The sequence below is a fragment of the Cyprinodon tularosa genome, unplaced genomic scaffold (genome assembly GCF_016077235.1).
Source record: "Cyprinodon tularosa strain WSP-4 unplaced genomic scaffold, ASM1607723v1 ctg308, whole genome shotgun sequence".
NCBI lineage: Eukaryota > Metazoa > Chordata > Actinopteri > Cyprinodontiformes > Cyprinodontidae > Cyprinodon > Cyprinodon tularosa.
The window spans coordinates 709,688-735,232 of record NW_024039017.1 but is presented as its reverse complement, the minus strand read 5'-3'; the positions used below and the strand labels follow the sequence as shown (position 1 = coordinate 735,232).

The 25,545-nt window shown below is 39.2% G+C and overlaps 4 protein-coding genes across 5 annotated transcripts in view; 3 read left to right on the top strand and 1 right to left on the bottom strand.

The window, feature by feature from the left end:
- Positions 1-817: 817 nt before the first annotated feature.
- Positions 818-7,237, bottom strand: LOC119787995 (beta-1,4-galactosyltransferase 1-like). Its single transcript, XM_038292102.1, has 2 exons — positions 7,186-7,237; positions 818-1,585 (listed from the first exon to the last, which is right to left on the bottom strand). Exons 1-2 carry the CDS (start codon positions 7,235-7,237, stop codon positions 1,011-1,013), a joined length of 627 nt encoding a protein of 208 aa, XP_038148030.1. The 3' UTR covers positions 818-1,010.
- On the top strand, positions 6,718-12,671 carry LOC119787993. Its single transcript, XM_038292101.1, has 3 exons — positions 6,718-6,943; positions 7,088-8,254; positions 12,667-12,671. The coding sequence occupies exons 2-3, from the start codon at positions 7,273-7,275 to the stop codon at positions 12,669-12,671; spliced, it is 987 nt and encodes a 328-aa protein (XP_038148029.1). The 5' UTR covers positions 6,718-6,943; positions 7,088-7,272.
- A 2,211-nt stretch (positions 12,672-14,882) lies between these two features.
- On the top strand, positions 14,883-17,297 carry LOC119788008 (caspase recruitment domain-containing protein 8-like). The gene is made up of 2 exons (XM_038292117.1): positions 14,883-14,969; positions 15,060-17,297. The coding sequence occupies exon 2, from the start codon at positions 15,512-15,514 to the stop codon at positions 16,892-16,894; it is 1,383 nt and encodes a 460-aa protein (XP_038148045.1). The 5' UTR covers positions 14,883-14,969; positions 15,060-15,511; the 3' UTR covers positions 16,895-17,297.
- A 2,804-nt stretch (positions 17,298-20,101) lies between these two features.
- nebl (nebulette) overlaps positions 20,102-25,545 on the top strand; it is a 170,978-nt gene continuing 165,534 nt past the window's right edge. Inside the window, exon 1 of one of the 2 annotated variants that reach the window (XM_038292112.1) lies at positions 20,102-20,370. In XM_038292112.1, coding sequence (XP_038148040.1) covers positions 20,302-20,370 — 69 coding nt within the window. In that variant the 5' untranslated portion in view covers positions 20,102-20,301. The remainder of the gene's footprint in view (positions 20,371-25,545) is intronic. The other variant, XM_038292113.1, reaches the window with a different exon arrangement.

The window sequence follows — 25,545 nt, the reverse complement described above, 5'->3', positions numbered from 1 at the left end:
TGTTTTTCCTAGTGTCCCTTACTTCTCCCTTAACTTGTTTCTAGTTGCTTCTGTCCCCACCTGCTCCCTATCAGCTGATTAGCCCATACTTTTTCCATCTCCCATATATACACCTCCTGTGTAATTCCTGTGTAATTCCCTTTATTCCTTCTGTTTGTTTCCCAGAGCGTCTCCTAGTTTTTTCTGGATTATAACTTCAGTATTATCTACCTCTTCATTATCTCTGAAAGAAATCCTCTCTGCCTCTTCGGCTCTGCATTAGGGTCCTCTACAAAACTCTACACACCCTCAACAATTTATTCATTTTACTTATAAAGCACAATTAAAAATAACAACAACAGATTCTTTATACCAAAGTGCTGTTCATTAATCAAGACCTGCTTTTCAAGTTCAGATTAAAAAACAGCATGCTTTAAGACCCCAGGTACCATACATGAATGAATACTAATGTTTGCAATAGGAAAAAAAAAATGGTTTCAATGGTATTAAAAGCATCTTAAAAAGCTGAAGGCGGAATAAGGATCCACCTGAAAACCAGAAGGTTTCGTATAATAAATTTCTGCTTAGGCTACCTGGTTTTAAATGGACCCACTGGGTTACATGATGCAGCACAGGCTGTCAGAAACTTTGATAACAAATCCTCCGTATCAGAACAAATAGAACAATTATTAATATTTTCTTAAAAAAACACAATAACCGAGCCGCAGTGAGAAATATTAGATAAAATTGGTATGTTATGAGAAGACAGGGCCTCTGCTATATGTTATTTATCTACAGCTGAGGCAAAGTAAAGAAGACTAGACTAGTGAGGGACCAGATACTGTACAGTTTCATTCATGATAGATGTATATTGAAGATATTTTATTTTTAAAATAAATTGGACAAATTGGTATAATCACATATTTTTGCTGCTCTTAAAAACACATACATATAAACACAAAACTATGTCTGTCACCATTCCAATTTAAAACTTCTTAACTTCAATTAAGACGAGGATCTAGTGTTGGCCTTTAACCTGGTGGAGCCTGAACATCCACAGTGATAAAAGTGTACATAATGTCCTTCAGAATCTCATTGACAGTATAATTTAGGGAATTCAGTCCATCAGTATCAATATTGTTTGCTGTTTGTTTAGCTTTGATAGCATTCTTTGGATTCACCTCATTGTGTACGTCCCTTTGATGTTTGATCATCTTGTATTTTGCAATGTTGGAGTTTGGCCGAGATATGGACATTCCTCGAAAGATGATTCTGTTGTAGAGATCATTATCCTCACCCCCCCAGCCCCAGAAAGTGTTTGAGAAGCCGTTGACCTTCAAGAACTGCTCCTCTGACAGTAAGGAGACCCCACCAAAGGCCGTTACTGAAGATAATACATAGTTAAATTTGTCTATAGCCACTGACAAATGTCTTGGATGTTCAGAACATCTGTAGAGGTTTCTATCATCTATGGGTACCAGGTCTACATCAGCAAAGACAAAACACTTATAATCGTATTCATGTAGTGCTTCAACAAATCCTATATTCATCAGTTTAGCCCGGTTAAACACTCCATCTCCTTCCTGGTGTAAAGGAAGAAAATATTCTAATCATAGTTAACTTTGGAAAAAGATTGGCTTCTGATTCTTCCCTTCCCCAGGTCCACTCGGCGAGCTGCGTTTGGTAATAAAACCAACATTGCGTGTTGACGTCACAGAATTACAGAGTTTAATCCAATATAAGACAATGCATAAACTTAGAAATAAGACAATGCACAAACCTACACCAGAAACTGCAGAACAACAGAGACATACATTCCATTACCTGACATAGGAGGAAAGAAAGCAAAGACGTACAAGACATCTTTGGAGAGTTTGCAAGAGCAAAATCTGATCTTTTTCTTCTATTTAGAAGGCTTTATCCTCTTGTATCTAATCCATTCAAAAAGGGGCTGGCCCTCGGTCCTCCAATCAAACGCCATCTCTGACACTGCTAGGGCTTCCCCTTATTTACTGCAAACATCTGGGGTCATTTGCTTCTTTGTTTTAACAAGAAAAGGCGGAAAGCTTGTCCTGGCATCTAGCATTCCTAAAGTCATAAAACACAAGATAAGCTCTCACAGACAGCTTGTGGAATGCGGGGGTCTCACCATCCCTGGTTGTTTATTCTGAAAGACTTTTGACCTTCTGTAAACCAAGCAGAAATCTCTCCTGCAGGCTTAACTGTTATTCACCCCCCAGGAGATACTCATTCTATGGGCTGGTGGTCTAAATACTTATCCATTAGTAGTTTTAAATCATTAACACAGCCTTGTTCAAAATTAAGAAATATGTTCAAGTGAGAGTGTTTACACATGCCATAAGATTAACTGTATTAAAGTCTAAAAAATAATCATTTTTCTTTAACAGTCCCCGTTTTGAGGTCTGAGACATACAGACCTCACAAATAAAATGATTAAGCCTTCTAATAGAGGAACCAAAAAACTATTTAGTATACTAAAAAACTAAAACATTAGCCCAATTTTTATAACAGTCCCCTTTTTAAACAGCACCTCCTAGGTCCACTGCCAGGTCATGTGTCTAAAGCTAAACTCCATAATCTAAACTTATCAAATGTATCTTGCGCTGTCCAACAATTTAATACTCACCTGATGAACCACAAAATTTTAACCAGTAAAAACTAAACTAAAAAATACATTTCACTTATCAAACATGAAAAATCATAAAACTCAGTTATGTCAATAGAAGAAAACACACAATAGAAATATTAGCCCAAGTATAAAATTAGAAAACCAAAGCAAGATATCTCGAAATTACCAAAAAATGCTCAGCAGACTCAAAAGACAATACTGGCCACAAAAATTACAATTTGTCAATACAAAACAATAACAACATAAAAAATACATCATAAACACATAAAAATTACAAAAGACCTTTTTTTCTTTTTTTTTCACAATTCAACAATAAGAAGTTAGAGTTCGTCTCTATGCTCCTTCGATAGTCTTTCAAAAATGAATATGAATTCTTCGTCAGGAAACGATCCAAAAATACGCGCAAAAAGAAACGAATGTTCTTGAAGAGTTCGCAAAAACGAAAACAAGCAATAAAAAGAAGATAAGTTAATGATGATCTTGTAGCTGGATCCTTCACGTGTTCCTCCTCGGTTGTAAACCTCAGGTTTTCACCTGAGTGTCCGTTGCTCACTGAAAATTGGAGTATTATGCCAATTTAACAGTGAGTTTAAGGAGAGGGTGCAATCTCCTTTTCTCAATGGAAGGACACCGGAACAGGATTATTGTGCCTGTCTGGGCCTTTTAAGCCTTGTAATTCAGGAAAATGAAGTGGTTTTGGCAGACTTCTGCCCGGAAATGCAGATCCTCCTCCGCGCTGTGATGGCCCTCAGACACTCCTCGACCGCAGGTTGAGACTGTAGATTCTCCTGTATGCCCTGCAGCGTGCGTTGTGGCTCCTCAGCTGACTCCAATGGAACCACGTGTCTCCTTCTCTCTTGTAGACGGACAGCATGAGATGTACTCTCCACGACTCGGTATGGTCTGGCGAAGCGAGGTTCAGACCACTTTCTTTTGATGACCATCAGGCGCACCCAGTCGATTCCCCGAACTGATCCCGAGCCTGGACGTTCCTGTGACGTCTGGTATTTTGTAAATTCTGCTGCCAGGACCTGTAACTCATTGAAGAAATCTTTATGAGATAAATGTGCAAGCTTACCTTTCCATCCTGGAATGCGGGTAGCAGGTCCTGGAAACATCCGTCCTGTCTGGAGCTCATATGGAGAGAACCCTGTTGATTGGTTAATGATTGATCCTACACTTTATGACAGCTTCACTGTCTTCCTTTTGTATTATAAATCTGCTACTTTGGAGCTGTATTTTAACCATCCTTTGACCCTCTTTTTATATAGGGCCTACATGAGAAATGAAAGTTTCCTATCATGTTAAACCCAAAACTTAACTGTATTTTAGAAGCAGTTCCATAACTGTTAATTTGTAAATCTCCAATTTAGACCAATTTAATTTCAATCATCATATTTTCTATTTTTTAAAACCTTAAAGAATGATCAGCCTGCTTTACATGAGTCACTAAATATCAAAAATGACCTACTTTATTCCAATCATATTTTAAATCCCAAAAATTTCAACCATTTTTACCTTTGATCCATTTATTCATTTAAAACCTATTTATAAAATATTTAATTGAATAATGTATTACCCTTTTTATATTGTTTATCAATTATCAATGCCTTTTCAGTTTTGGAGAGAGATTCAATACAGCTAAATTTATTAAATGATGTAAATCTTTAGTTTAGACCTTCCTGGATGTCTTAGTTAAACAACTTATTTTAAAACATATGAATAGAGATACAACAATCCAATGATCACCTTCCTTAGTTTAAGAACACTATTATGTAAATTATTTGATAGTCAATATTTTGTTTAGTATATTCAATTTATACATTTTACTTATTTCATATCCAAATAGTTAGCTCTTCTTTAATGCTGGTAATACACCGTAAAACATTTAATGTATTTTGATTTAACTTCAATAACCTCTTTTTCCGAAAAGTAAATGCAGAGATCCAAACTAAAAATTTGCCTATCAGATCAATTCCATTCATGTCCCCCTGTTTCTATAACAGAACAAATGTTCTGTCATAGAATACAATAAAAATCCTATACAACTCATTGAGATGAAATCCGCTATCACCACTAACTTTAGCCTCATGTAACACAGTTGGATGCAATTCAAACATGGTGTCCCAGTTACTGTTACAATCTGCACACCTCAATCAAAGAATTTAATGTTTGATTAAATTTATGAAATCAACACAGAACTTGGTGTCATTTGCTCAGTAAGTCAGTCTATAGACACCCAATCCACTTTAACACCTTAATTTCAAATTCCATTTAAATTTAAATTTAGTTTTACTGAATGGTAGCCACTGTACTATGTAAATAAAAATTTAGATCATCTTCCCTAGTAGATGAAGCGTAACACACAATGCAATTCAGCTATAGTTAAAAAAATGTAATTGCAATCATTAGTCCCTGCCCATTCTTTTCAGGCAGGAAGGGAAAAAAAACACATTAGCATTTTGTGAGACAAACAGAGTGAATCATGGAGGAGGAATGCAGTGTCGTAACAGTTGGTGCACACCAACCCCTAACTGCATCGTAAAACCTCTGACCCCAGGAGATGGGGTTGTCCTCAACACCTAGAATTACACTGCAGGGCTGCAGGACGTGAAGAAAACAGGGCGCCTCAGTGCTATATCTAAAATAAGAAGAGAACAATGGCATCACACACTACAAAAATTTAAAGAAAAGAACTTATTCACCACTACCAAGTTGTGTTGGCACCCATTTCGTCTCCAACCTGCAGACTGAAGGGAACCCCAGGAGTGGGCTCTGGCGCCCAGGTCACATGATCAGAGGTGAGAATCCAGGATCAAACATGAGAACACACAACAGGACCACCGCTGAGCGACTTGCCATGCCCCAATTCTGTATCTGCTGAATCAGAACGTGTCTAGAGAAGCAGTCATTCCAGCAGTGCAGAAACATCTGGATACAGTCCCGCTTTGATGAACTTTGGTCAGCCTTTCGTGGTCGACAGAGCAGGACATAGAAACCAGCAGACCAGTCATCTACTGAAGCCCCCGTCCGGGTTTGTCTATGATCTTTGTGGTCCCGACTCACTGCTGATTTCCAGCCATAGAAGACTCCCACAGATAACGCCTGAGTCCCTTTTGTTTTCAGCCAGGCATGAAAAGCAACAGTCAAAGGAGACATCTGTTGCCAGGTACAGCAGGAGAACAGTTCGCTTTCACTGACCTTCGTAATCGCTCAACAGCGTTCGGCTTTCATACAACAGTCCAGCAGAAGATGGGCCTAGTTCAGCATCATCATGTCTTTGTTCAGCGGCCAACAGCGGCCTGATGCGGTAATCAAGAAGATCCCTTCAAATACATCTTCCCATGATCTCTGAGCTTAAAAGACCCTTCCCCCAAGATCGCCATCAAGTCAGAAGGAAGGAGAACTGCCAGAGAAAAAATAATACAAAGTAATTAAAAAGCAAAACTTATATTTGCCACATTTTGTTACTTTCACTATCATAAATAAAATTTATCTTGTGATGCCTCCTCCCGTGTGGCGCTAGATTTGTTGTTGTTATAGCACAAACGGCCAACTGCCCCAAATCCTGAACTGCAAAAAGAATAAACAGAAATTTGTTAAAATAGTCCACGATCGGATGTGCCAGAATTAAGAAAATAATGACACTTACTGTTCAAAATCAATAAACGTCAATACCTCGATGACATTCACTCTGCTTGTGCCAAATATCAACTACAAATTCTAAAATCACAACCTCACAAACTCATTAAAGAATTAGAACAAACTCTAGAATGTCCAAGTACTGATACTTATAAAAGTTGTGATGGAATTGCCCTTGGTCAAATAATTATGAATTGCATATTGTTCTACTAAATACCAAACATCCTTATCATTGTCCCACGCTTCAAGACAAAGTCCTATTTCAAAATTTCAGAAATCCTTTACATTTTATCTGAATTTCATAGCAGTTTTAACCAAAATTTTCCTCAAAATTAACAATTTACACCCAACTGTATATAATCAAAGTCAGCAGTGATGCAGAAATCTATCAACAATTTAAATGTAAATAGACATGGCATAGATGTTATTTGAAACCGTTTGTAATGGAACTTGTTTAACTTAATGTTATTCAATGTTTAGTTCATTTACTGAGGCCACCTAGTGGCAAATGTTATAATTGTGTGTATTGCTAGTTCACAAACGCCATCTTGTGGTCACTTTTATTACTACAACTTGTTTACCAGAAAGGAAGAAAGCCTGTTCATCCATTTGCTCTGAAAGAAGCAGTTTTTGTTGTGTTTTCTTTAATCTAAGTGCAAAACGGCATCGTCTGTAAGTACTGTTCTAATTTGCCTGTCATATTAATCATAATTCATAACCTGTTGACATGTTTTATGTGAAGATAGACATTTTTACTTGTATTAGCCCAATGTTAGCTTAGCTGGCATTCATTTTCTGTATCTTTGTGTGTTACAGTTTTACACGATTCTCATTAAACCCTGCTAAAGAACCTAATGCAGTGCTTCTTGGTGGACGAATGGGAAAGTGTTTAGCTACCTGTATAGCTGAGTTACTGCTGAAGGCCACAGTGCTTAGCGAGGCCAGGACAGTAAAAAGACGTCCCATGCAGAAGAGACAAAGAAAAAGACAACGTCTGAGCCATGGACAACAAAGGTAATGAACAGAAGGCAAGTGATGTGCTATCAAATAAGGACATGGATATAGATACAGTGTACCACGTCCGTTCTGTAGCCTCACGGTCATCTACATGCTCCTCTGTCAGTTTGGCTGCAGCTAAAGCAAGAGCTAAGGCTGAAGCAGCTAAAGCTAAACTGGAGTTTCATGAAAAAGAGACACATATTCAGATTGAGAAGGCAAAACTTGAAGCATCACTGCGTGCACTCACTCTCCAAAGGGAACTTACAGCTGCTAATGCTGAAGCAAAAGTATTTGAGGCAGTAGCAGCAGACATAGAGGAAGGAAAATACAGCGAGACATCTGAGCGCAGTCCTGTAGCCAAACAAACACTGAAAAGGACAGAAGACTATGTAAAAGAGCAGTCATCTTACTTCAGTCAGTACAACTACAAGGATCAGGGGGCTCACTCACACCCACCTAACACTATACCCAATGCTGTTAACATGCAACAATATACAGTACCTGTGCCTGCTGCTGTAACCACGCAACAATATGCAGCCTCAGATGAATTTAAGTCTCTTCCCATTCATCAGCCAGACATGACAGGAGGACACATTAAACAATCCCCCAACTTCAACTCTTACCACAGAGGTGACTCAATGCACAATGTTAATGTGAAAACTGATGTTCCTACCTTTAACGTAAATTCAGGAAATCCCACATTTGATCTGGCAAGGTTTTTAGCACGCAGCCAAGTCATAACATCTGGTCTGGTCAAATTTGATGATACTGCAGAACATTATCAAGCATGGCGAGCTTCATTCATCAGTGCTATAGAACCACTAGGGCTGACACCTAGTGAAGAAGTTGATCTGATGGTGAAGTGGCTTGGCAAGGAGTCAAGTGAGCATGCGGCCAGAATAAGAGCAGTTAATATTAACCAGCCTATGGATGGACTAAAATCAATATGGGCAAGACTGGACAAAATACACTATATTGCCAAAAGTATTTGCTCACCCATCCAAATTATTGGAATCAGGTGTTCCAATCACTTCCATGGCCACAGGTGTATAAATTCAAGCACCTAGGCATGCAGACTGTTTTTACAAACATTTGTGAAAGAATGGGTCGCTCTCAGGAGCTCAGTGAATTCCAGCGTGGAACTGTGATAGGATGCCACCTGTGCAACAAATCCAGTCGTGAAATTTCCTCGCTCCTAAATATTCCACAGTCAACTGTCAGCTGTATTATAAGAAAATGGAAGTGTTTGGGAACGACAGCAACTCAGCCACGAAGTGGTAGGCCACGTAAACTGACGGAGCGGGGTCAGCGGATGCTGACGCGCATAGTGCGAAGAGGTCGCCAACTTTCTGCAGAGTCAATCACTACAGACCTCCAAACTTCATGTGGCCTTCAGATTAGCTCAAGAACAGTGCGCAGAGAGCTTCATGGAATGGGTTTCCATGGTCGAGCAGCTGCATCCAAGCCATACATCACCAAGTGCAATGCAAAGCGTCGGATGCGGTGGTGTAAAGCACGCCGCCACTGGACTCTAGAGCAGTGGAGACGCGTTCTCTGGAGTGACGAATCGCGCTTCTCCATCTGGCAATCTGATGGACGGGTCTGGGTTTGGCGGTTGCCAGGAGAACGGTACTTGTCTGACTGCATTGTGCCAAGTGTAAAGTTTGGTGGAGGGGGGATTATGGTGTGGGGTTGTTTTTCAGGAGCTGGGCTTGGCCCCTTAGTTCCAGTGAAAGGAACTCTGAATGCTTCAGCATACCAAGACATTTTGGACAATTCCATGCTCCCAACTTTGTGGGAACAGTTTGGAGCTGGCCCCTTCCTCTTCCAACATGACTGTGCACCAGTGCACAAAGCAAGGTCCATAAAGACATGGATGACAGAGTCTGGTGTGGATGAACTTGACTGGCCTGCACAGAGTCCTGACCTCAACCCGATAGAACACCTTTGGGATGAATTAGAGCGGAGACTGAGAGCCAGGCCTTCTCGTCCAACATCAGTGTGCGACCTCACAAATGCGCTTCTGGAAGAATGGTCAAAAATTCCCATAAACACACTCCTAAACCTTGTGGACAGCCTTCCCAGAAGAGTTGAAGCTGTTCTAGCTGCAAAGGGTGGACCGACGTCATATTGAACCCTATGGATTAGGAACGGGATGTCACTTAAGCTCATATGTGAGTCAAGGCAGGTGAGCAAATACTTTTGGCAATATAGTGTATATATAGATATATCTATATAAATAGATATAGATACCTATATATATATACATATATAAATATATATATATATATATATATATATATATATATATATATATATATATATATATATATATATATATAAATATAAATAAACACCTTTATTTGGGTGTGATTAATTATTTCACAGTCCTAATTTATTTATATTTACATACATACTTTTATAATATGAATATTATTGTTATTGTAAAAGCATAATCCAGGTTTCAAATTAAAGGTAACACTTTGAAGTTTCATGTTGACTATTCGGATTATATATCAGGGGTAATTACACAAAAGTTCCTATTTTTAAACCATTATAAAAGTGACATTTATTTGCTATTAAAATTGGTACAATAGTCCCCTTCACAAGTATATATAGATGTAGCATGTTGAAATCCCCACCTACACTACTGTGATGGTATACACATGGAAGACAGATTTAAAAAATGACCAAAAAAACATAGCTTGGCTAATTCCCTTTGAAAAGGAAGGTTTTATTGAGCTTCTGTGTAATGTACAAGAGAGCGTTGTCCACAAGGCCATCAAAGCGGACAGGAAGGTAGCTGTGGTCATGTACTAGCGCAGGAATGTCAGCAAACGGGGATGGAAGATCTTCTCCTCCTGCTTACCCATTATATAACCTGCAGAAACAAAAACAAAAGTGACCAACAACAATTCACAGTGTATAAGATTGGTATATCAATATGTGATTAAATTTCAATGATACACATGCCCTTTGAAGATGAGCTGGAAAGTTGAAAATGTTTGGCACAACACCATCTTTAAGTTGTCCAAATGAAACTAATACAAACTTATAAAAGCTTTGAGTCAACAACAATCTTGTAATACTATTATGTCAGAAAAATTCTGGCATCTTCCTTTTAATAAACCCAGCAAATTCCTGTTACATAATGTAAGATGTGTTGACAGACCAAATCGATTGGAAATCATGTTAAAATCTGCCTCTTCCACTGATGTAAAGTTGCTGGTTAACGTTAGCAGCTAGCTAAACTGTAACGTTAGCTGCTAACTTACTAACGTTAGGTCTCACTTCGCAGCTTCTTGTTATTAGCCAGCTAACGTTAGGCTAATAAGGAAAATACAACAACACTCAGATTATTGTTATTAGCCAACTAATAACTACAACCACATCCACAAAGACTGTAATTTACACCAAAGATTAATTGTCATACAATCGTTATTGGTGTCAGTAAAACCTATATAATTGACTAATAATCTCAGCCTTGATAACTTGCGCAAGTAGCCGTGATGCACAACTATGCTGCGCGATTAAGTCATTTTTCGACAAGAAAATCTGCAATTTCGACATGTTCAAGCATCAAGAATGATAGCCACGTTCATAATGTTTGTAAGAAACCAAACTGTTTGTAAATTCGTCAAGAATTCATTGAGGTAAGAGTATTTGTGTTCGTGCTGATTACTCACCTTACATTAGGTTCCACAGAGCAAACCAGAAAGCCTGCCTGAGGCAAGATGGCCGCCGGTGATGACGTTTGAGACTCCGCCGTAAGACATCTAGCCTTTATTATGGATATCTATGGGATGAAGTGTCGACTGCTGGGCCGCTGACTGGACTGGACCTCAGTAGAGAGCCATGAGCCGCCCGTCCTCAGCTGGAGGAGGGGGGCTGGTAAGGCAGGCGGGGGGGAGCACGGGCTGTCGGTGTCCAGGCTACCCTCACCAGGTCGGGTTAGGTCGCTCCGTCCCCCGCTGACTCCCTGCCCCAATCCAACGTGATTCCCAGACCAGCCCCTGAGCTGACGGCTCGGTTCGAATACCTTGTGTGTTTCGACTCCGTGCTGAAATGTAGTCGACCAAAATCCCGGACGATTTTGAAATTCCCCCCTGGATATTTTTTTAGGTATGAAAAGTAGGACATTGTAAACCAACCAATCAGAGCACAGCTCATCTAAATATTCATGATCATACCATAAAAGGAAGAAAACCTGTCGTTTCATTCTAGGGCTTTTAACCAGGCTTGCATTAGAGCTCTTGGACAGCAAATATACCATTTTCAGCCCAACCCATGTTACACACCCTATTCAGAGACCTTAAGGACCAGCACCAAATACCCTATAGCAGGGGTGCCCAACTACAGAAAAGAGCAGTCAAGATCTCCAGACAAAGGCTGTGCAGTCAAAAAAGACTCAGAGGGGAGCAGACGAAGCCACAGTGGAGGCTGTAGGCTTTGCTTTGAGCAGCCGGTCTGGAGCGCAGCGGGGCGGAGCGGGGGTTGCTGACGGAGTATGAGGGATTTTGGGGTTAGCATGACATGTTGCTGTTAGCGTATACAAAACGTGTTGCACAATGCTTGCACACTGATGCACTTTTATCCACAACTTTCTTTCCGCCGTCATCGTAGGTCACTCTAAATGCAAAGCGCTCCCATACAGCAGACCTATAACGTGCTGCTGGCGCGTCTTCCAACTCCTGTTCTTTCCCACTCGCCAGTCCGACACAATTCTCCACAACAACTGATTTTTTTCTGCTACACCCGGCTAAGCTGCTTCGCTTCTTCTTCTTCTTGTTTACTACTGGCGGTTGGCTTTGGTCGCAGCACTGCCACCTTTTGCTCTGGAGTGTAATCGCTTCCTCTATGAGAAAAAGGAGCAGCGCATGAACCGAACGAAACACATGCGAACCGAACCGAGACAGTCGAACCGAACGATTCTGACGGTTTTCATAAATCGTCCCATCCCTAATAAATATATATATATATATATATATATATATATATATATATATATATATATATATATATATATATATATTTATATATAAATATATATATATATATATATATATATATATATATATATATATATATATATATATATATATATATATTACTACTTTTCATGGCTCCACTGTGAAATTGAAACTTCTAAATTCAGTGTAAAAAGCGAAGGGTTACTTCAGGTCACAGACGTTAGCAATGGATTGTGGCGTCCAACACCCAACCAATCCCGTTACGTTTTCTTTGTCACGTGACATGGCGCTTGTGGAAAACCAGCATGATGGAGCCGGTCCTGCAAGCTAACGCTAACTCTACTACAGAAAAATGAAAGTAATAAACTCACAGTTGAGTTAGCGTTAGCTTCCATGACCAGCTCTGTGATGCTGGTTTTCCTTCAGTATGAGCGCCACAAGTGTCACGTCACGTGACTAAGAAAACGTAACGGGATTGGCTGGGTTTTTGGACACCACAATCCATTGCTAACGTCTGTGACCTGAAGTAACCCTTCGCTTTTTACACTGAATTTAGACGCCGAACTTAAGACAGTGAAATGGAGCCAGTTGAATCTCAGGAGGCTGAAAATATTGAGTTTGAATTTTGAAAGGTTGAATTTTTTTTATATGCAGATTTTTTTTAACACTGAAAAATTTAACTGAAAAATAAGTATTGAAAATGTAATCACTTTGAAATAGTAATGTCAATGTTATCTTAAAGAAAAAATAACAAATGAAATTTCAACTGTGTAGAAATAATGACAATAAATTTTTTTTAGGTCAAAAATATGTTCTGAATATATTTTAACACTGAAACAGTAAGTACAAACATACAACATTTAAATTTCAGTGGCATTTTTAATTCAAATCCCAGCGACACAGATTTACTTCCATACTTCTGTACCCCTCTCCTGTTTGAACTGGAATGAGAGAACCCAGCTGCTGTCATATGCAAAGGTGCTAATAAATGAACAGCTAACTGGATATCCATTAACATTATAAGTCCTGTTGGGTGTGAGTCTTAGTACAGACAGCCCCATCAAGGAAATTAGATTTTTTTTTGTTGCAAAAAAGAAAATGTAAAGAGCCAAATTGAGGTAAAAGTAGCCCAAATCAAAGTTTATCTCTTAATAAATCAGAAACGTATTGTTTTCGAGGATCACCCTATATTTTTACGGTTTCCAGAAGCACCCATACCTTTAATATATCAGTCGACTTCTGTCTAAGCAACATCTTTATTACATTTTCCTAATCATCTATATGGTTTACTACTTGCTTCATTTCACTTTATGAAGAAAAGAACAGAGCAGGCAAAGAGAAGAAAATGAGACACAAAAAAAGCAGCATGGCAGCCACCAAGCCAAAGGATCTCAAATTGTGCCTTTTTTAGTGTATGAGATAAGACTACTGGTCCTGAAATTCGTAGGGAAGTCATATTTAAATGTCAAATCATTCTGGCTCAAACGGGTATATAAATGTAGTCTTTACCAGACCATATAAAAAAAAAAAAAACCCCGTCTTAAAATCTGTGGGTTTTTTTGTTATCTTCTGCAGGCCAGTTAGTTATACGTCAGCTTGAACACCTAAATTCGGCCAATCATATATCAGCGGTCATCTGTCAATCACATTTTTTCAGTCATAGCATCTTGATTCATATTTCGCAGCTAATATACGCAACAGTTGAAATAAGAAATAAGAATCATTTCCTTTCCCATTGATTTCCATCTAAGTGTTCACGGGGATGGACGTCTGTGTCTTCGGCAGGCGTAGAGCTAACAGAACTGGCAGCGTTGCAAGGCAAGGGCTCAAACATGTACGGCTGGAAGCCTTCTACACCAAACCAAGCTTCTGACGCCCTGGCATCCTCTTACAGAACATCTTTGTCCCCACTTTCTTCCGAGACTCCGGCCACAATCAACCTTGCTTGCAAACCTTCCACCACAACAATCCCGCCCATTGATTTATGACCAATCACATTCACTTTATTCACTCGTGTCGCGCCACTCAGGAGAATTCAGAAATGCAATGGTTAGAACAGCCGCTTCCCTACGACTTGAAGCTGCTAGAACTGTTTTAGTTCCCACTTACTCAGTTTGGCACACAAAAAGGAAAACTGGTTCAGATGGTTGGAATATTCTTCCATAACAAATACTGCTTTGTGCTTTGCTTGTTGGGTATTTGGCAAAAGTCACATTTAGGATGCGTTAGTGAATAATGTAGTGAGTAAGTGGTAAAATGCACTGAGCAAGTTTCAAAAATGTATAAAATGTTTATGTAGAAAACAGTGAATTGAATCATGGCTGTCCTCTCTGGCTGCTCAGCATCCCTAAACCTCTGATCCTACAATCGACCCTGTTACAAAGATTCAGACATTTGTTCAGATTGTTGAGTTCAGTTCAGTTCATTGCATAGCAGCTCAGAGAAAGCCATTTTGGACAAAGACTATTTAATAAGATGTACCCAGAAAGGCCGGTATTTCATCTGAACTACAGAAAAATAACATATGTGTGAGCGAAGCGTAAGGACCTAATGTTGCATCTGAAATATTTTCCAGCAATAGAAAGGAATATTTTCAGGGTTTTTATTTTTTTGATGTTTTACCATTTCTTTTCTTTCTTCACAGATGGTCTTTTGAAGTCCGTTTTCTTTTCCTATAATTACTATTAAACTCCACTGCAAAGTTGAGACAACCCAGTGTGCTAGATCTGGTTAGAAATACTTTTTTTGTGTTTTTACATTTTTTTTAGATGTAAAAACAGTATATATTTTTTTCTCATCATCAATTCTTTATTTTCCAGGCAAATCTAATAAAGAAGAGAGGAAAACAAATCACCAGATTCTTTAGAGGAATTACTAAACACCACATAAGATGAAACGTAGATTTAAAAGTTCTCCACCCAGAGCTTCACCAGACTCAACAAAGAAAGATGAAGACATCTCTACAGAAAAAGACAAACTAGTTCTGAGCATTCCAATAAAAAAGTCAAAACTAGAACTTCCGGTGATTGAGGAAGGTCAACCGAGCAGCAGTGGATGCTCAACAGTGGGCCAAAAGGAAAGTGATGTGGAAGAAAGAAGAGAAACCAATAAAGAGGCAAGACAGTCTGATAAGACCTATGACACTCCGCTTGAACACCTATCTTCCACGACGGGGTAATTTCCCTCACACCCAATGCCAAGTATAAATTTGCTTTTTAGCTATGACACTCTAATTTGACCGCAGTTTGCCAGCTGTAGCTCATCTGTTGAAATGGAAGGAGATACTGATGAGCCTGTAGTAAGCAGAAAGAGCAGCATCTGCCAATCTCTAAGCTCTGAGGGAAGTAAACCAGACGTTGAACTACTACTCGAGGTTGAGGAGCCAGCGCCTCTTACTCTAAGCCCTCTAGGTTTAGGATACACTCCAAACCTGTCCTTATTGTCACCTTCATCCCATCCCTCAGTTTGCTCTCCTTTGCCCATCAGCAGCTTCCCCCGATCTCCAAGTTTACCCAACATGAAGCTCCAAAGCAGCTTTAAGGAGTTTACTCCAGATTTCAGTGATGATGAAGGAGATGGAATCTACTGGTTCCGGTGCTCCAGTCCAGGCCTGTACCAGTGCAGAGTGAGCGGCCTGGTGTTTGACATGAAGGGAGAAGGAGATGTGTCCTACAGGATTGTTCCTTGGGACAGAAGGTTACTGAGCCGACATGGCAAGAAGCCTGCAGGACCTCTGTTTGACATCAGCTGTCAGCAGCAGTCTGTGGCTCAGCTTCATCTCCCTCACTGTGAGATCCGCTCCACAGGCAGATGTCACTTCCTGTCAGTCGCTCACATGCATGATGAAGGAATCGAGTTTATCAGACCTGAGGGAATCACAGAAACTCACCTCATCATCAGCATCACAGGGTTTTCTCCTTTTGGCAACGTCAAAGATGAAGATTCTCCTCCGGACCCGATCCGAGCCTTGGTTCTGCTGTTCTACAAGCCTCCAGTTGAACCCAGTGTCACATCTTTCCTCAGTGTCTTGCTTCTTCCAAAGAATATTGTGATTCTGGATGTGAAGCGGACCAGGAAGAAATTGTTTGGATTAGAGACATTCCTCGACGTACCTCCACACTGTAAACTGAGGCCAAATCAGCTTTACACTCTGTCCACCGATCCTGGAGAAGACTCGGTTCTGGTTCAGCCCACAGAGGCTGAGTTTGATGCAGAATCCTACGACTACCTAACATTAATCAGGGTGACTTTAAAAAGCATCATTGGAGATATTGAGCTGAGTTTGAAAGAGAAGAGTGACTCCAGTTCTGTCTGGGAGGGACATGTTTGCCTTTTACCTCAGAGATTAAAAACAGGTCTGACTTCTGATGAGCAGCTGAAGGAAACTCGGACCAAAATCATTGATAAAATATCAGAACCTGTTCTGCATAGTTTGCTGGACAGACTTTTGGATCAAAAGGTCCTCACTGACTCAGAGAGTGATTTCATTAGAAAGGAGGGGACCAAAAGTGAAAAAGCTCGAGTTTTAGTCGACACAGTGAAGAATAAAGGTGACCAAGCAAGTTCAGAGATGATCCGCTTTCTCTGTGAGCTCGACCCGTACTTCTGTAGAAATGTGGGTCTCGTCTGTGAGAAACCAGAACCAGAGCAGTAAGCAGGACACTCACTGGTTCTATTCTAAATCACCGAAGGAAAGAAAGACATCTCTTTAATTACACCTCTGGTTCTTGGAGGCAGGAGAATCCTGTGTGTAAATGAACAGAACACTTTTAACAAAGAGTTTATTGTCATTGTGAAATCATATTGTTGGCATTATCTGCTGGGCTTACATGTGTTAAAAACAGCTGTGCTTTATTAGCTTATAATCTTTACTAATTTACAGGTTCTAGAGTTAATTCATTTTTTATTGTTTTGCTTTTACTTAGATCATATTCTTCTGTGTAAATAGAAAGATCTACAGTAGTGGCCATTCACATTGCTCCCACTTTCCTTGATGGGCCCTTAGCTGATCCCCTTAGATTCATTTTTAAAACATCAATCTTTCTGCTAAAATATTCTTTCTGTCTTGATTTGTGGAGATTAAGATCTAAAGAGAAGCATCATCTCCTGGTCAGACCCTGTAAATCAGTGAAAGGGTGGAGTCAGAGTAAAAAGGTATACCAGAGGGGGGGGTCACTCCAGTGGCTGGAGGTTGGAGGGGATTCTGCTGGGAGTTGCAGGGAAGTGGGCTGCCATTCGGCTGGTGTTTGACTGGAAAGGACCATTTTGAATGACTGCTACTGTATTCAACCATAATGAACCTTTCCATTTTATGCACTTGGAAAAGGCAACATGTGCAGATTTGCTTTGTTTAGACACTTCTGTTCTCTTACTGACGTCATGTTTTCAATCAGTCTGCAGAAACGGCTCCCAGTCAACTATAACATCAGGAAAGTACCCTGCTTGTTTCAAAACTTCAAATGTCAGAGGAATCCAATGATTATGTAACTAAAATAAATGTGAAAAAATATACACATGTATTTAATATTTTTTATTTTATATTATTTGGGCAAAAGGAAAACATATATATGTTTAACAATGATCAAATCCAGTGTTAATATGGATTCTGATGATTTTCTATTTTCCCTGCTCTATATAATTAACACATGGCAACCAGTTCTAGCCTAGACTTTATATAGGCCCAGCCATTTAAAATAGGAAAAGAGGAAATAGATATTAAAATCCTTGCATTAAAAAAGTGATTCTGCTTCTAGAAAATACATTTCTGTGGCTGCACTCTGGAAATCCTAATATAACCATTTATTAATTTAAAAAAGGGACTAATTTTATTTGCTTATACATGTTTTTTTTGTTTTTTTTTTACCAATTGTTTTTGCTTTCACATCTGAGTTTAAACACAAATGTTAGAATAAAACATATTTTTCACTGAACGTTTTTGAGGATTATTTGTATCCTAGCTGAATAACAGCTTCATAATGTATGGTTTGTTTTCATTAATGGGCCTTTGTTTAACAATATTCTTGCTTCGCTTTTTATATGGTTTCAAATGCCATTATTAAATAACACTTTGAGCACAAGTCAAAGCCAAATTCACCAAAAGAAGTTTAACTTTATCCTTAAACTTCCTCAGTAGAAGGTTGCTGAATATCCAGGAGGTTATATGGTTTAGCACGTCTCTTTCTGTTATGTTTTTAGATCTGAATGCATATTTCACCAAATTTGATTGAAACCAAAACATTCTCCTTATGTCTAATGGCTCTGTAGATATAAACTATGTTTGAACGCAGAAGCCTTTTATTTAAAGCTTTCCTACTTAAATATCAACAGGTTTTTGAACGTATTGACATTAAAATATAAAAACATGTTTAGTTTCAGTCTAATGGGCAGTTTGATTAATTCAAAAATAACAGGTCCGTTAAGTTTTTTCCAATGATGCAGATTGAAATAGATTTCTTCTGTTGTATTCAGATTAGATTTTTCAAAAATGTTTATATATATTTTATTTCATATCATCTGAACTATCCTAAGCTTGTTTCTTTTGCATAGCCAGCAGGGGGAGCCACTTCCTTGTCTCCTGTTTTTGAGCTGATTTTCAGCTAAAGAAGGTTTGGGCTCATACTGTTCAGCTTATGAGCAGGATCAGAAAATGAAGTCCTGAAGAAGCAGAAGAAATCCAAGAAACACCTGAGAGTCCTACAATCTTTCAGTCTGTCAGCTGTGTGAGAGGCTATGGAAGCCCGTTTCCTTTACTCGCATGACAAATCAGACAAAAAACAATCTAATATCATAGTTTGAACTTTGCTATTTCTTAATAATGAGATACTATCTCTATAACATGAGATAGGTAAGCCCTGAGTTATGTTTTTTCATGAGAGTAGCAGAAAGTGGCTTCATTACTAGTTGAAGCAATTATGAAAATCAAGTCAAACATTTTAAGAGCAATGTTTATTGTATACTGTAGAAAACAAAGTTCTCCTTCGAGGTTTAAAACAGAGAGACAAACATTATAAAATGTTAGATATTATATATTAAATAAACAATAAAAATAAAAATAATAGATATAACATTTAAAAGAAACAAATTGTAGACAATGAGAAATTAGAACCAAAGCTTAGACTGGAGATGGGACAAAAGGCATATATTTACATAAAATATTACAAGGTAAGGTTATACGAGCCTAACATAAAAAATACACGGGTTGCATGGAGTTTGCATGTTCTCCCTGAGCATGCTTGGGTTCTCTCCGGGTACTCCAGCTTCCTCCCACAGTCCAAAAACATGACTGTTAGGTTAATTGGCTTCTCTAAATTGTCTTTAGTTGTGTGCATGGCTGTGTTGTGACAGACTGTCACCTGTCCAGGGTGAACCTGCCTTTGGCCCATAGACTGCCAGAGATAGGCACCGGCCCCACCGGGACCCTGAAGGAATAAGCAGGAGTAGATGGATGGATAAAAAAAACTTCATCTGAATATACTGTCCTGTTATAAAAAAATCAGATTCACCTAAAATATGAAAAGAAACAATTTAAATACAGTTGATTAAATAACACGACACATAGTTAATAAGTATCTTTAAACTAAATCTCATACCCAAAGAGCCAACAAGCAACGGTTTCACCTCAGCTGAACCACATGAGGATTTAATTTGGTTCTGCAGAGAATATTAGGAGGCTGAATGACTTCTTTGAATTAAAAAGTATATATATATCAGTGTTCTAAGTGAGTTACGACTGATAGTACTATAATATATTCTAACCTATTCATACTGTGGTAATGAGTATGGCTTCCTCCGCTTTCCGTTTCAGCTTTTATTTTGAAAGGTAGAGGAAGTATCTTCCTTCCATCTGATTGTTTCCAGCTTTAGTCTGCAGCAGCGCAGCATCCAGCTCCAGAGCTCCGCTCAGAGAAAACACTCCACACTTCTTCTCTTCCCTCTTCTCTGTTTCGGCTCCTCTGTTTCTATTAAACGGCTTTTTTTCCAACAGGAATTTTTTTTTTCCTTCTAATCTCTGTGGAGCAGACGGACTTTTAAGAAGCTGAGAGCCCAGAGGAGGTCCGGAGGATGAACCCTCAGTGCGCCCGCTGTGGGAAGATCGTCTACCCCACGGAGAAAGTCAGCTGCCTGGACAAGGTGGGAGCGCACACTACTACCTGATCTCTACTGGGGTTAGAGATATAAGGATAACAATTTTATATATATTAAAATGATTATTTCACTTGGTCATTTTAGACATTATGAGTTTGTCTGGGACAGGAGTTAGAAGAGGAAACATTTCAATTCAGTTTATTTCTATAGCACCAATTCACAACATGTCATCTCAAGGCACTTTACAGTTCACCAGATCATCCAGTCAGATTGATTCAAAGTTTTCTATCTAAGGAAAACCAGTTGATTGCATCGACTCATTGACTGGAATGCAATCCCTCACACTAAGCATGCTCGTAGCGACAGTGGAGAGGAAAAACTCCCTTTTAAAAGGAAGAAACCTCCAGCAGAACCAGGCTCAGTGTGAGCGGCCATCTGCTGAGGCCGACTGGGGTTCAAGGAGACAGAAGCAGAGATAGAAAAAGCAGCTGTAAAAGGCGGCCCCGTCCAGGAAACACAGCCAGGCAGACGAGCTCTGAGCCAGCTCCCATGTTAGAGGATGGAGAGAGCCCATCCACAACTATAGAGATAGCTCAGGATAACCCGAGCCACCCTTACTATAAACTTTATCAAAAAGGAAAGTTTTAAGCCTAGCCTTAAAAGTAGACAGGGTGTCTGCCTCACGGACTAAAACTGGTAGTTGGTTCCACAGGAGAGGAGCCTGATAACTAAAAGATCTGCCTCCCATTCTACTTTTAGAAATTCTAGGAACCACTAGTAAACCTGCAGATTGAGAGCGAAGTGCTCTGTTAGGAACATAAGGAACAATCAGATCTCTGATATCAGATGGAGCTTGGCCATTTAAGGCTTACATATATAATATATATATATATATATATATATATATATATATATATATATATATATATATATATATATATATATTATAGTTATCTCTATAACAAAACGTACACATCTTTACATAAAGCAGATCTTATATATAAAAAGAAACCAAAAACTATGAAACTTGTTATGTGTCATTGTAGACAGACACTAACATTAAAATATGAAATTATTGTATATCAAATTAAATACATTTTAGGTTTATTTCTGACAGTATTACCAAAACAAATCTCCATAATATGTCTTATTAAACCTGTATCATGTGAAGTTTGTTTTCTTTTATTTTGACTCTTTCATTTATCTGTTAATGAATCCATGAGTTACTATTAGGGCTGCAGAAACACTGGACCTCTACTCCCAGACATCATTGGCTCCAAATTATACTAGAAAAAAATCCAAATCGAGTGCATTTGTTCTTGAATTGAGGAGGAAAGTGAGACACTTTGCTAATGAACAAGGCAATTTACATTTAAAATAAGAAAAAAACATTTGCATTGTCTCATTGCAGATTAGCTTATTTACCTCCTGAAATGAAGGCTAAATACACTTGATTTTCAACATTTTTACTTATTTCTAGACTGTTTTTGCAGTGTAGTTTTTGCTGTGCAGTAATTTTGTTTGAACTCTTGCAGCATTACGATGATCAATTATTAATTCAACTTCAACAGTTTCATGCGATCTCTGTCTGTTCTGTGAGGCATCAGATGACACAACAGCATGTAGGCACTGCTCAGAATATTACCTCCCACCTCTCATCCTCAAATAACCAAGATTATATAGTTCCTACAGTAAAACCCCACCTCTGACTAAAGACTTAAACTCAATGGGCAGAGCACTTTTTTTTAACCCATGAGTGTTTTTTTAAAATGTGGGTCTCAAAATAAGAAGGATTGCGCTTTTACATTAGGATGGACATATTTGGTGGGCGGCAGAGATTTAAAGACGGAGGAGGTTGGCAGAGAAACAAAGTGAGAATCAGAGTGTGAACGAATCTGAATCCCTTCTGTCTGAAAATCAATTCAAACCAGATCATTTTTAAGAGCATCAGTCTCAGTTATGAGCGTTAAAATCCAAAATAGAGAAAACTGAATCTATTGGAGACTCATCTTTATTAAAATGCTGGTATTTAGTGTGAGATTTTATAGCTTGAAGGGAGATTTATGAGGGAGGAGAAATGTTTGCACAGTTCATGCAGTTCCTATTAATGCCCAGTGGAGGCTGTTAAAGGTTAACTTGTAATTGTTTTCATTTTTGATTTTTTTTTTTCAAAAGGGCTCCTAAACCGTCAGTTTTGTTTGCATCACCCACTATATCACTAAACTAGTTTCTGTAGTTGTTCACCTAATTTTTTGTTACTTTATGAACTTTTTATATGCACATCACCCTCATTCACCACGATTTATTCTGTATGACCTTCCTATCTTCGTTTTTACTCTCTGAATACATACTTCAGTCTGCTGCTGCTGCTGACAGGAAGGGAGCCAGAACAATAAATCTGCTTCAGCCAAACAATGAGCTACAAACTCATCATGGTGCAGAAATGGCTCATTAAACTGAGAGAGGTTCTCTTAGACCAGCCTATTACAAATAATTGAACCTGGATGAGGAGAGCACTGTGCTGAGGCTCTGATCGTTTCTTTAGTTGTTTTTCGTGTTTTCGCCAAAGATCAAACTTTGCATGAATAACTTTCAACTCTTTTCGCTCTGTTGAGATTTCTGCTCTCTTTATAACCAAATATATCATTAGCACCTACCTAACTCTGTTTGTGATCTTTATGAATCCAGAAGAGAACCTGATGTTGAAACTCTAATAGTTTAGTTTCACTCCATCCATCCATCCATCCATCCATCCATCCATCCATCCATCCATCCATCCATCCATCCATCCATCCATCCATCCATCCATCCATCCATCCATCCATCCATCCATTTTCTGTCAAACTTATCCCAAGCGGGGTCGCGAGGGGATCTGGCGCCTATCTCCAGCTGTCTACGGGCGAGAGGCAGGGTACACCCTGGACAAGTCGCCAGTCCATCGCAGGGCAACACAGAGACTCACAGGGCAAACAACCATTCACACACACACTCAGACCTAAGGAGAATTTAGAGAATCCAATTAACCTAACAGTCATTTTTTTGGAGTGTGTAAGGCAGCTGGAGTACCCGGAGAGAACCCACGATATTCAGGGAGAACATGCAAACTCAATGCAGAAAGATCCCACGCTAGGAATCAAACCCGAAACAGTCTTGATCCAAGGCAGCAGTGCTACCAACTGGTTAACTGAGCTGCCTTAGCTAAACTCTTTGCAGATGATATAGTTCCGTTAGTGTCTTTAAACCATTACCATTAGTGTTGGCTGAAGCAGATAACAGGCTATGGAAAAACAGATTCTGCTTTTGTAAAAGCCAATATATTTACACAGAGCCGAAGTCGTTTCTGCACAGTAAAAGTCTGACTGTTAGGATGAAATCACACAAAGCCATAACAGCCGTTGTATTGTCTATGCCATGCCTGTGGCAGAGTCTGGCTCCTGTGCTTAAGTTGTTGGAGAAAGAACATAGGAACAACAAAAGCAAAAGTATGAAAAGAGGTGTTTATATTGAAGTAGCTTTAAAACTGAAGTTTGCACTCATTGTCGCCTTAGAAAAGCAAAATATTTGGTATAAATCAGTTATAATTCAATAGCTTCTGCAACATAGGTCAGCCCTAAAGTTGACCATTGACATTGGTGGGTTTAGCCATGCTAGGGGAGAGCCATTGCCTAATAAACTTGAACAAATCAACCAAGGTGAGGTGGTTAGGTCTGTCCACATTGAGTTGGCATAGTTTCAAACTGTCCCACTCTTTCGGGTCATTGTGGGGAAAAGACAACCCATCCTGACACGAAGCTTGGAGGGATGGGGGTAACCCCAAACCTGGCTTTGTGTGCACAGGGCCTAGGGCTAAGGTCATGGTTCTAACCTGAAAAAATATAGACTCTCCTCTCTAGATTGGGGATGAGTTTCTAACTTTATCTGAGTTGTTTATGTGGCTTAATGTCTTGATAAATGATAGGAAGACAAGGCTGAGGATGGATTGCAAGCCTTGAAGGGAACCCTCCATAATACCTTAGCCCTGAAAAAGCATTCAATGGTCTAAGGCCAAAAACATTTATTGGTTTTCTGGTCAGTTCTGAACCACTCAGACCTCTCTGGTCTTCAGAGACCTTCATCTCTGTTCCTAATGGCAGAAGTTAACAAGCTCAGACAGCATTTGGTTTCAGTGCTTCTCAGCTCTGTAACAATCTCCCTGAAAAGCAGATTTTAGAAACATTTGGTTACTTTAAATTAGGACAGAACATAATTCACTACAGTTCTTGATATCAACATCTTATTTTATGGAATATTTTAATGCTTTGTCATTTTCTCCCTGCCCTTTCTTTAAAATTCTGCAAGGCTTTTTGGATTTTCTTTTTTATGAATGGTGCTATAGAAATACCTGGATGAGTCTTTTAAAAGGATTCACCTATAAAAGCATGAACTGGCTGGAAAATAAAAAATCAGACTGCCGCCAAGGGCCTCTCTTGGTTCCTCCTGGCGGATCCGTTCCCATGGTGGTTACTAGATTGCTGGTGGTGATAGTGTGTCTAGGAGTTCTGTACCCTGCGTCTCACTTTATGCCTTTTTATTCTGGGGACTGTTGCCTCTGTGCCTCTACTGTGCCATACCTCATGGCAAGGTATTTTGTTGCCATGAGGTGTATCAAGCAGCCTTACTTGACTGCAGCCTTCCTGCAGCCCGTTCCGGCTGTTGTGGATGGCAGATCTTCTACCATTCTCACCACGTATACAAACATATACATTCCGGTTACAAACCTGCACTGACGTCAACAAAGGTATTGATAATGATCAACTGAACAAGCATCTAAACTGAGCTTCTAGTGTTGAGTGAGGATTCCCTTCACTTTAGGGTTCATCCATGATAAGTGGATGAATCCCATAGTGGGGACAGATGTAGGGCTTTCCTCCTACTCAACAGACTAAATTATTGATTAGCAGGAGACAACTGCATGAAAAGTGTTTAAGTTTGGACTGGAAGTATTAGAGAAATGTCCAAGAGGATCGGGTTATGGTCCATCTGAGAAATTTTGGAAAACATGTTTGCAGCTTAAATCTGTCTGCTAATTTCTGGAGATTCAAGCTCATATAAAGTTTTTATGCCTATTTTAACTGCTGTCTCGTAATGCCTGAAAAGACTAGAGCAGGGGAGCTTTGTGTTCTGCTAAACCAAGCAATGAACTGAAAAATGGTTTGATATTAGCAGCATAGACAAAAAAGT